At 40.9% G+C, this 12,487-nt stretch overlaps 1 protein-coding gene across 1 annotated transcript in view; it reads right to left on the bottom strand.

The window, feature by feature from the left end:
• RBP4 (retinol binding protein 4) overlaps positions 1-9,988 on the bottom strand; it is a 42,370-nt gene extending 32,382 nt beyond the window's left edge. Inside the window, exons 1-2 of the mRNA XM_068258225.1 lie at positions 9,887-9,988; positions 3,190-3,351 (exon numbers count right to left, since the gene is read on the bottom strand). Coding sequence (XP_068114326.1) covers positions 3,190-3,318 — 129 coding nt within the window. The 5' untranslated portion in view covers positions 3,319-3,351; positions 9,887-9,988. The remainder of the gene's footprint in view (positions 1-3,189; positions 3,352-9,886) is intronic.
• Positions 9,989-12,487: the final 2,499 nt, after the last annotated feature.

Raw genomic sequence — 12,487 nt, 5'->3', positions numbered from 1 at the left:
GTTGTTTGTAAACATTACACACAGGCAAGCTGATCTGAATCTCCAGCACTCAACCTGTGAAAACCTAATTCCCCCTCCTCCTCCCTCCTCCCCTCTGCCTCTGAAATATCTGGCTAGTAACACTTCCCCCTCCTCATGCCCAGACTGAGCTCCCATAAGCCCTTGCTACTGTCTGAAAATGCCAAGGCACTGTGAAAAGCTGTGGGTGAAGCTTGTTTAGCTTATAGTGAATTGGAGTATTAAAACAAAAACCAAAAAACTATTTGGCTTGAGGAATGCCCTATAAACAATATAAAAGGAACACAATTATGCAATGAGTAAAAGTTTATCTCGGATCCACTTTAACTATGGTAGCGTGTATTCTTTTAAAGCTATAATGGCCAAAAAGTGAGAAATAATGAATTTTTTCCATTTTTTTTCTAAATTTTGCTGTTAAAATACATTTAGAAAAAAATAATTCTTAGCAAAATGTACCACCCAAAGAAAGCCTAATTGGTGGCAGAAAAAATAAGATAAAGATCAATTCATTGAGATAAGTAGTGATAAAGTTATTGGCGAATGAATGGGAGGTGAAAATTGCTCAGATGTATAAAGTGAAAAATGATGATAAAGGCTGAAATGGCTAATTCTTTATATGCTTTGAATAGTGTAATCATTAACAAACTGTTCACCTCCCCTGCTTGCACCTCTCATACTGTGGAGGCCTTTGGCAGGTTTTGGTGCACCATATGAATTGTTATGTATAGAGTGCTTGGGGGGCCCATGTAAAACTTGCACTGGGGCCCAAAGCGCCTTAGCTAATAGCTATACCGCTGCTAAAACACATCTACACTAAAAATGGTAAATGCAGAAACAAATTAAAAAGCCAGGCAGGTGCTCTGAACAATCTAAGCACTAGGGGCAGCGTTTAAGCACTAGGGGGCAGCGTTTCGTCAGCCAGTTAGCATCTGGTTTTGTTACTTTCACCAATGTTTTTGTAATTTATTGTTATTAAAAACAACATTCTTGCCTTCTGGTGCTGTGTCTCCACTTTCGAATCAGAGGCAGGACACTATCTGCATGAAGTTTGTATGTTCTCCACATGTTTTCCTGGGATTCTTCCTAGCACTCTGTTTTCCTCCCATACCCAAAAACACACCGATAAAGTTAGTTGCTCTCTCCTCAGTCTATCATGGACATGTGATTATAGTAGGGATGAAATTGTTCACCTTTCTAAAAGACAGTTAGTGATAAGACTATATGCACTCTGTAAAGGTGTCAGAATGATATAAATACTAAATCAATTAAAAATGACCATTCCATTTTAAGCCAGTTACAAATAAAAAAAAATTACTATAAGCACAAGTTGCACTACTCTTCTAGTCTGGAACCTGTACTCTGTATTGCACTAGTTTTCAGTACGGGAAGCCCAGGTAATTTACTCCTACTTCCTGCAGGGGTATTTAGCTAAACAGATTAGTAACAGGTGTTGCTCACTTTCCACATCTGCATAAACTGAGTGACTGCCATGAAGCTCTGCCGCTCCCAGTCTCAACAGTCTGATAAGATCAGTAAGGAGTTGGAACTTCATTTTAATTATACCTAGAGTTACAGACTAGTGAGACTACCCACCAAGCTCATGGAGAACCACAACACTCCTGACAGCATGTAAAGGACTACAAAGGACCAAAAAGCCCTCTTACTAAAATGTTGATTAAAACTGAAGGAATTTGCGATAATTCAGGTTGGAGTGAGCATATGATGTCTCCCACAATGCATCACTTCTGAATATGCAAATCATCCTTTGTTGTCCCTGAAAGCTAACCACACCTCTAGATCTGCTGGAATGCAATGAGGGCAGGACTAGGGGGCAGGACTTCAAACACTCAGCGTTACAGATTACCCACCAAGCTCATGGTGAACCAGAATGTTGAGCAAACATTCTACGCCATAGAGCCACATTAATCCATGCAATGCACTGATGAGGATCAACCAATCCGAAACAGTCTATATGCATGTTGGATTATTGTGGCTCTGTATAATTAACAAACTGACGCGTCATTGCATTCCAGGAGATCTGGAGGTGTGGTTAGCTTACAGTGACAACAAAGGATGATTTGCATATTCAGCAATGATGCATCATGAGAGACATCATATGCTCATTCCAACTTGATTTATCGCAAATACCTTCTATTTTAAGACAGCAAACTTTTGTTTTAATTACTGTATACCTATAATTGATAGCAGTAATTACAAGCACATTAAAGGGACTCCGAGCACCTCTCATGGGCATGCCTTTAAGCCTGACGACTTCCAACAAAGTCATGCTATGACCCCTCTGGAGGAGCCTCTTGCAATGGCCATGCGTGTCACTTCCTCTTCCTGCTTCATTCAGTGATGCACTTCTCTAACAGAGAAGACAGGGGTGACCCGGAAGTTATAACATAGCCAAGATGGCAGCCACGATTTTTAAATTGAAATTGAACAAACTATTTGGTGTAGAACGGCGATTCAGGCATCAAATGAAAGAGGAGAGCACAAGCTACAGAAAAGTATGCATCTTTAAGTACTTTGCAGTACTGGTCAGAGTCTTAAAGGAATGCCCAGGAGAGGTGCTCGGAGTCCCTTTAAGGAGAACCCGAGGTGGGGTTCTGACAATGCAATCCACATATCTGCCTATACTGCCCAGCCTCTGTTGCTATTTCAATCCCCCCTAAGCCCCCTTGCGCCCTGCTATCTCCCATAAATCACAGCTGCGCTGTCGACACACAGCGTGTCGCAGCGGACTGTGTTTATCTCTGTACTGTCAGTCTGCTGCTCTCCCCGCCTCCTGCATAGCTCCGGTCCCCGCCCGCGTCCCTCCCCTCCCCGCTGATTTGAGGGAAGGGACGCGGGCGGGACCGGAGCTATGCAGAAGGTGGGGGGAGCACGAAGAGTGACAGTACTGATGTAAACACAGTCCGCACAGCGCGGCTGTGATTTATGGGGGATTGCAGAGCACAGGGGGAACTTAGGGGGGATTGAAATAGCAACAGAGGCTGGGCAGTATAGGCAGACCCAGCCTCTGTACGTGGATTGCATTGTCAGAACCCCGCCTCGGGTTCTCTATAAACAGAGCATAAAATAAGATAAATTGTAAAAACTAAGCCTATGTGTTATTCAAAAAGGTTGCTATGAAAATTGCTGAAAGAAGACAGCTAAGAGGCATACCCGTTGTTTGTCAAAGTCGGCCATTGTCCTGAAGTTGCTAACGCGGCAGTCTCTGGTGGAAAATTCGAATGCCGAGCATCCCCCAAAGTAGCATAGCGCAATTAACAGGCCAAAGACTCTGAGGTCCATCTTCTCACCAGCAAAGGTCCGAATCTATAGAAACTGCCCGATAAAAATAAATAAATATATAAAGTAGATCATTCCATGAAACTGATGACTGCAATAAAATATGATTATAACATATGAAATGATATGTTATTTCCCCTTGAAAAATGATAATCATAAACTATAGAGAAATTAAGAAAAGCACAACTACGAATGTGGAAAGTGTAATTAGCCATAGCAACAAACAATAATTTTTCATTGCAGTACTCAGATCGATTAAGAGGCAAATAGTGATTGGGAGCCCCTTGGATGAACTGCTAGAGACATGGGCCTCAATTCTTGTAGGGTTTTCAAACAAATTACCTCATGTACGGTAATTTACCTCGTGAGGTAATGACGGTTAGCAATTCTGGTAGGTTTTAGTCATGTTTTACCTCATGCGGTAAATTACGAGGTAATTTGTGAGGTAATTTGCATTCATTTTTCTAAAAATAGCTATTCTCATGGTAATTAGGGGGCATGTTAGCACATCATTTACCGATCAGTTTAAGACCTGCCTGTACCTGGACATAAAGTCAATTTGTATGCATTCTGCAGTTTTTAGTGGCGTTCCTATTGCTGTTTTAGCGAGTTACTATTCAGGCTGTGCAATAGAAAAGAATAATAGAAATAAAACTCCAAATATTGTAGATTTTTTTATACCATTAATATACTTTACATAGGTTGCTACATAATCAAATACTCCTTTCCCCTCAAAAAAAAAATCTTCCAAAGACTATCCTAACTTATGGAAGACAATTAAAGACTGCTATTATTTATTTACTGTATGCTTATTGCTGAAATACCTCATGTTTTACCTCACTTTATGCATTTTTACCGCATGTTCGAAAATGCTGAAAAATCTTTCAGAATTGCTAAAAAAAAAAGTGGATGAGGTATTTTACCTACAAAAACATATTTACCTTACATAGCTACCAGAATTGAGGCCATTGGGCCATATGCAATTCACTTTTTCTCCTAAGTTCTCTCCTAGGGGATAATTTTTCATCTTCTATTTAAAGAGAGTCTGAAGCGAGAATAAATCTCGCTTCAGACCTCATAGATAGCAGGGGCATGTGTGCCCCTGCTAAAACGCCGCTATCCCACGGCTTAACGGGGGTCCCTGACCCCCCAAATCCGCTCCGTACAGCTGGGGAGCGCTTCCGCATTGGGGCAGGGCTAACCGCCGCAGCCCTGCCTTCCGCGCGTCTGTCAGACGTGTACCTCTGCCTCTCCCCCGCCCCTCTCAGTCTTCCTTCACTGAGAGGGGCGGGGGAGAGGTGGCGATGCGCCTCTGATAGACGCGACTAGAGGCAGGGCTGCAGCCGTTAGCCCTGCCTCCAGGAAGAGAATATCCACGACCAAGTTGACGACCAAGTATTGCGGGGAGGTTGGGGGTGAAGGGACCCCCGTTTAGCCGCGGGATAGCGGCGTTTTAGCAGGGGCACACATGCCCCTGCTAACTATGAGCTCTGAAGCGAGATTTCTTCTCGCTTCAGAGTCTCTTTAAAATAACTTTCCAATCCTTGGGAACTGAAAAATTACCAAAAAGTAGGTGAAGAAATACTATCAAAATTATTTTGAGTATTTCCTTTCTTGCAATTCAGTTTTTCTCCTGGGTTTTCTCCTAAGTGATATGTTCAGTTCACATCTTGTCCTAAAATGCCTTTTAAACCACCAGCAAGCAAGAAAATACTCCGAATAATTTTGTTAGTCCTTTTTAACAACTTTTTGGTACTTTTTCAATTGTGAAATGCTGAAAAGTTATTTTAAACAGAAGATGAACAATTATCTCCTGGGAGATAACTCAGGAGAAAAAGTTAGTTGCATTGGGGCCCTTATGCAATTAACTTTTTCTCCTAGGAGATAATTTTTCATTTTCTATTTCAAATAACTTTTTGGCATTTTACAATTGAAAAAGTACTAAAACTTGGGTGAAAAAGCACTATCAAAATTGTTCTCATTATTTTTTTTTTGCTTACTGGTTGTTCAAAAACCACTTAAGGACTGGGCTATTGTGGATGATTCTGTGCTGCGTGAGCTCTCCAGCCCACAGCACAGATCGGAAACCACGCAGGGCGACCAGACTTCCCCCCTTTTTTCCCCACTAGGGGGATGACCTGCTGGGGGGTCTGATCGCCGTCGCTCCGTGTGGCTCCTCAAAGCCCCCCTCCGCAGCGATTTCCGCCCTCCCTTCCTCTCCCTCCCTCTCCCTTTCCCTATGGGCTGCGCAGGACGGATATTCGTCCTGCGCCGCCTAGGATAGGCTTTAGCCTATCAAATGCCGGCGATCCCCGGCCAATCAGAGGCCGGGGATCACCGATCTACTTTACGGCGCTGCTGCGCAGCAGATGTAAAAAGCAGGGATTTCTTCCCCGCGTGTTTACAATTAGCCTGCGAGCTGCGACAACCTCCGTGAACTGACATGGAACGGCCACTCAAACGACTAAAGTGAAAAAAAAAATGATATAATGAATTGGTTGTGTAGTAGTACGGATAATTGGTTGTGTAGTACGGATAATTACTAGAACATTAGTAGCAAAGAAAATATTCTCAAAATATGTCATATAGTGTTTTTTATAACATTGCACCATTCTGTAATATTTGCAGTTTACACACTACTCAGCATTCTAAATAATTTTATAAAGCAGCCCAGTGAATTATTGACCTGTCCTCTGGAGAGAAAAAGAAAATACAGTGACTGGCAGTTAAGTTAAAAAGCTTCAGAAGACAGAGCTCTCTGCGACTTTGAAAGTCATGGAGCTCAATGGCTCTTTTGCATAGATAACAACTGTTGTTTCTTATCTCTTCCTGTACTGGAAACAATATTAGACTCATGTCTCTGCTCCTAATGTTTTATTTCTTAGCTGTACTACACATACAAATCATTATAGCATAATTAAATTGTTTCGCTTCAGTGTCTCTCTAAAGGAATTGAAAAAGAGAAATTCACTTAAAAAAACAGCAAAAAGAGAAAAAGTGAATAGCATATGGCCTTAGCCTATTGTGTCCTACCAGAAATGTCAGCCACTCTCAACAGTATCCACGCTGGCACAACACGGCAACAAGGCAAACTGAACCTCTCTCAGGTATGAATAATAGAAACTTTAAAATAGAACTGAACGAAGAAGAATATAGAATATTCCATCTTTATTTCCCTTTTTCGAAAGAAAAAAATTCCATTTGCCGGCTGTTGTCACTGATGGTTTTCTCCATATTTCATCCAATTTGGGTTTTCTTTCAAGACCCATTTCCCAGCAAAAAAAAAAAGAGCAGAGGGGAACTAGTAGGCAATAAAGAATATTTACAGAACTCATTATTTTTCTGCCCTGGTTAATAAAATATACTTAAAGCAGAATATAACCCTGCATTTCAACTTTGCTCTAAAACATTATTTACAGTATATTATATGCAACCAGCATTTTTTTTTACTAGACCAGCATTGGAAGGGTTACACAGAGCTTTAAAGTGCCTGGAGATTTCTGCAGACGCATCCGAAGCTGACATAGATACATTTTGTTTACATAAATGTATCTAAGTGTGGAATGTGACTCATCTCTCGAACTGAGAAGGAGTTGGAGGACAGCCAAAGAGTGTGTAACATTTCTCAATAGATACATATAACTAAATAGAATGTAACAATCTGAACTTCTGCATATCTCTCCACGGAACTTTAAACCTCTGTGTTTAACCCTTCCAATGCTGGTCTAGTAAAAAAAAATGCTTTTTGCATATAATATGCTGTAAATAATGGTTTAGAGCAAAGTTGAAATGCAGGGTTATATTCCGCTTTAACCAGAATACAAAGTGGAATTATCTTTTTAATGTTCAAGTAGAACATATAAAATGAAACAGCAGCAGCAGCTAATACTAATCATTTGTATTATTAATATTTATAGTAATACATGTAATTTACTATTATAATAATACATTTAATTTATAATAATAATATTTAATATAGTAAGAGTACATTTTTTGCAATCTTGTACTGTAAGTTATTTAGCAATAATATATAACGATTGGATGGGACATCTGCAGTAAAATCCTTAAAGAACTACTGAAGTGAGAAGAATATGGAGGCTGCTATACTTACTTCCTTTTAAACAATACCAGTTGCCTGGCAGCTCTGCTAATTTATTTAGCTGTCATAGTGTCTAAATACCACCAGAAACAAGCATGCAGCCAATCTTGTCAGATGTGACAATAATGTCAGAAACATCTGATCTGCTGCATGCTTGTTCAGGGGCTATGGCTAAAAGTTACATTTTCTGTAGATTTACCTTCCAGATAGATAATTTCCAACATGTTGGAAATTATCTATCTAGCCATCTATCTGCTTATGCTAGGTACACACCATACAATTTTCTGTTAGATTCTTCTGTTAGATTTACCTACAACATGGAAAAAAGCTATCTGGCAGGTATATCTAACAGAAAACTCTAACAGAAAATTGTATGGTGTGTACCTTATTAGCAATTAGGCATTGTTCTACCCAGCAGGAGATAACCAGAAGACAATGCACCAGAGATAATGACCAGTCTCTGCATAAAATAATCTAATGCACAAAAGCTAACTGAAAAATCTAACAGAAAAATCCAACAGAAAATTGTATGGTGTGTACTAGGCATATTGCTGGGAATACACAGCTCGGTTTTGCAGCTCGATTCCGCGCCCAATCGTTTTGCACACTCGATTCGGCAGGCGATTCTCTCATCTTCCGCTCGTTTTTCTTATCTTTTCCCATTGTCCTCCATGCAGAATCGAGCGGTGAAACGATCGGGCGGGAGATCGGACTTGTTGGAAATTATCTATCGAGCCATCTAAATGGCTCGGAATCAAGCTGTGTATTCCCAGCATTAAGGGGCCCATACATTCAGCCGATTAACGGCCAATCAATCGATCCAAATCGATTGCAAATCGTTTGCCGATTCAATCGATTTGTGGCCGTTTTCGAACAATTTCAATCAATCGTCCAGGGTGGAAAATCAAAATTGATCTGAAGAGATCGCTTATCAATTTGCATTGGCCCCAAAGCAAATCTGATGGCAAAAAAATGCCATCCGATCGATTTTCAAAGGATTTCAAACTGAAATCTTTTGGAAATCTGTTCCTAGTAAAAAAAATTCCTAAACACATCAGATAGATCAGAAATCTATCTGATGATCTATCTGCTGCTAATCTAACGAGTGTATGGCCACCTTTAGAGGTAGAGGATCAGGAAACTGGTATTGCTTAAAAGGAAATGAATATATCAGTCTCCCTATACCTCTCATTACAGTTGTACTTTTTCTAAAATTATAATAATAAATCTGTTACATTATTTTGCAGATCATTTAGTAGTAAGATCAAATTATTTCATGGGGCCTATATTGTAAAAGTAATAACAATAATAATATCATATCTGCTGCACTATTCCATAGACCAGCCTTTCTCAACCTTTTTACCCTGGAGGAACCCCTGCAAATAACTTTTGGGTCTCAAGGAACCCCTGCAAACAATTTTTTAATCTCGAGGAACCCCTGCATTTATTTTTCCGGAGGCAAGTAGGTGAGGCTGTAAATTTCACTAACTCCTATTACACTGCCACTCATTCTACTGTGCTCATGATTATTCTGATCCCCAATTTAGTGCTTCTTTTTACAGTACCCCCTATTACAGAGATGGGACAAGGTCCTCCAGCACCCAAGGCTGAGACACCAAAGTGCGCCCCCCCATCCCTCCCACCCCAACGTCACACACTGACTGTTATTAGACTAAGATGCGCCCCAGGGCCCATAACACCTTAACCACGTTATCTGGCTTGCAGTCACTCCCATGTATTTTCTTTTCTTATTTCTCTCTGCTTCATACACAATAAGGGAATGATATCTGAGTGAGTTGTGCGCCCCCTCCTACACTGCGCCCTGAGGCTGAAGCCTCTCTTGCCTCTGCCTCGGCCCTGCCCTATTATAATGTGCTCTATTATACATCCCCACGATGGGGTAAAATGCAAAGGAACCTGTGCAGAGTCCTCAAGGAACCCTGGTTGAGAAAGCCTGCACTAGACCATATTGCATTAAGATATAATAGGATGATTTTATGGGACATCTATAACACAATTCCAATAAGAACAATTATAACCATTTTGTAAATCAACTTGCTATTCATTATGGCATCATTATTTTAGACTGTAACCAATGTTAAATCCCTTAGCAAAAATACATAAATGCATAATAAATACAAATCAAATAATAAACACGTAATACATGTCCTTCCTTTTCTGTCAAACATTTTGCATCTAAATACAAAATAAGAACTATATGATACATCTAAGGATGAACCCCACAGCAAAATAATTAATATAAAACAATAAAAGATGCCAAATAAGCATTTTCCGTGCTGTTCTGTAGAATTTTGTAAATTGATTGATAATTCAATTTCTCTAAAAAAAAATTACAATTTTTGGATCTCATCATATTAAACCTGCAGCACAAGCCCAAATAACGGCTGTGGAAGTAGCCAGCGTAGGAAGTTAATCCGCTGAAGAGGTAAATAGAAAGGTGGATTGTCTTACAGAATTTCCAGCTGCTCCCAGATGCAGAGAACTCTGGAATGCCGTGCCTGGAAGCCTTATATACTGCTCCGCAGTCACACGGTTTCGTAACTCCTGCACAGGGTGCTTTTTAAGCAGCCAGTCCCAGCTGGATAAAGGCCCACTTCAACAAACTTGCATAACATCAAACTGCGCACTTTAACCTCCAGCCCATCTTTCTGTGAAAACCCCTCTCAGCAATCTCCTAAGTTAAAAAAAATATAGATATGACAATGTGTAGGACAAAGTGGGGGGTTGGAGAAGTGGCCAAAATATATGTATGTGCTTGTGAGGATCGGCCGGGCTTTGGAGGCAGTTGGATAAGGGCCAGCACACCAGGGGGGGCACACATATTCACTTCATGTACGCTCTTGTTACAGATCTAATTATCTCACTTGTTCTTCAAAAACATATCAAAACAAACCTTGAAGAAAAATTCGGTAAACTGCCAAATGAGTATCATCCTCAAGCTATTATTATTATGATACATGTTAACATTTCAGAAATCCCTCATGTGCCAGAACTTTACTGCAACCTTAAAGGGAACCTGAAGCAAGAGGTATATGGAGGCTACCATATTTATTTCCTTTTTAACAATACCAGTTGCCTGGCAGTCCTGCTGATCTATGTGACTGCAGTCCTGTCTGAAGCACCCACCTAAAACAAGCATGCAGCTAATCTGGTCAGATCTGACAATGATGTCAGAAACACCTGATCTGCTGCATGCTTGTTCAGGGTCTATGGCTAAAAGTATTAGAGGCAGAAGATCAGCAGGACAGCCAGGCAATCTGCATTGTTTAAAAATAAATAAATATGGTAGCCTCCATATCCCTCTCACTTCAGGTGTCCTTTAAAGAAGAGCTGTCAGCCATGCTTTCTCAGAAAAAAACACATATATAAGTAGATAAATACTTGCTCTACTTACACAACATATGTATTGCACTGTCCACGTTTTGTTTTTAGTGATCTCACTATAGTAAAAAAGAGAAAATCCTTCTTAGGATTCTCCACTTTAAATGTCTATCTTGAAGCCAATCCTGATGTCATTTCCTCCCTTACTCTCCTCTACCTGATTGTGTATGCATTGCTCGACCTCCTCCCAGTCTGCAGGACTCATCTCTGCAATATTGTCTCAGCATGATAAATATTGGCCAGTCAGGGAGGAACATAGGTGTCATGTGGGAGGGGAAAACAGGAGGGAAAGAGGCTTCAGCCAATCAGGCTGCATAAGTTAAGTCTGAGGGGAAAGTGAAGAAGAAAAAAAGACAACCCAGCATGCCCTGCAACTTCCTTTGTTCGGCAATGTACCAAATAAGAGTCGGGAAAACTGGGAAATGATCATTTATCAACAAGAAAAGTAATAGTGATTTTGCCTTTTGGATTGCCTGGTTAGCATCCTTATTACTTGTTTACCAGATAAAAATAAAGACTTGATTATTGATCTTATGCCCGACAGTTACACTTTAAGGCCCCTTACTCTCCCCTGGTGCAGATCATCGTTAAAGGCCACAAGACATGACACATGCGGCGCGATGTGATGGAAGTGCTTCGGATGTCACAGGAAGTTGCATGTTCATTTTTCTTTTCTTTGGTCGCGACGTTTCGGCTGTGGTGCAATTGTTCCAATTCGCACTGCTACCACAGCGCGCCAATCTAAAAGGACCCTAATGCCTAGTACACACTTTCTATTATGATTGGCCAATCTCTGACCAACTGTACCACCTCCATGTAGCATGAGGGTCAACAGATGTTACATACTATGAGCAGATTGTTTGGGTAAACGCTCATACTACATGGAGGTAGTAAAATTAGTCAGTGATTGGCCAATCATAATTGGAACTGTGTACCAGGCTTAACCACTTGAGGACCACAGTGGAAAAACCCCTAAAGACCAGGCACATTTTTACTAAAATGGCCACTGCAGGTTTAAGGCCAAGCTGCAGGGCTGCACAACACAGCACACGAGTGATTCCCTCCTCCCTTTTCCCCCCACCAACAGAGCTCTCTGTTGGTGGGGTCTGATCACCCCCACGTTGTTTATTTTTTTGTTAAAAAATAATATAAAAATAAAAATATAAATATTTATAAACAATTTTTTTTTTTTTTTACAAATCTCTCCCTCCCCCAGCCGGCCAATCCTGGCAATCGGCTGTCATAGGCCTCTGCCTATGAGAGCCGATGGCTCTCAAGTGCCCCAGGGGCACAGCCCCAGGACTTGAAGCCAATTGGCGTTAGGCGGTCCTGGGGCTGCCGCGGCCGAGCCCATTGGCGTGGGGCGGTCGTATAGTAGTTACAGAGGAACTCTAGTGAAAACAATGTAATAAAAAAAGCGCTTAATTTTTACAATAATTGTGTACAAAATATCTGTTCAGCGTTTCCCTATTGTAAAAGCTTTCCTCTCCCTGATTTACATTCTGACGTTTATCCCATGGTGACATTTTTACTGCTGGCAGGTGATGTCAGTGGAAGGAGATGCGGCTTTCTTTTTTGGAAGTTGGAAACAGCTGTAAACATCTTTTTCCCACAATGCAACGAGGTTCACAGACAGGAAACTGCTGGGACCATGGTCCTCACAGTTTCTTG

Source organism: Hyperolius riggenbachi, chromosome 10, assembly GCF_040937935.1.
Source record: "Hyperolius riggenbachi isolate aHypRig1 chromosome 10, aHypRig1.pri, whole genome shotgun sequence".
Lineage (NCBI taxonomy): Eukaryota > Metazoa > Chordata > Amphibia > Anura > Hyperoliidae > Hyperolius > Hyperolius riggenbachi.
The sequence above is the reverse complement of the archived record's forward strand: the minus strand, read 5'-3'. Positions and strand labels throughout refer to the sequence as shown.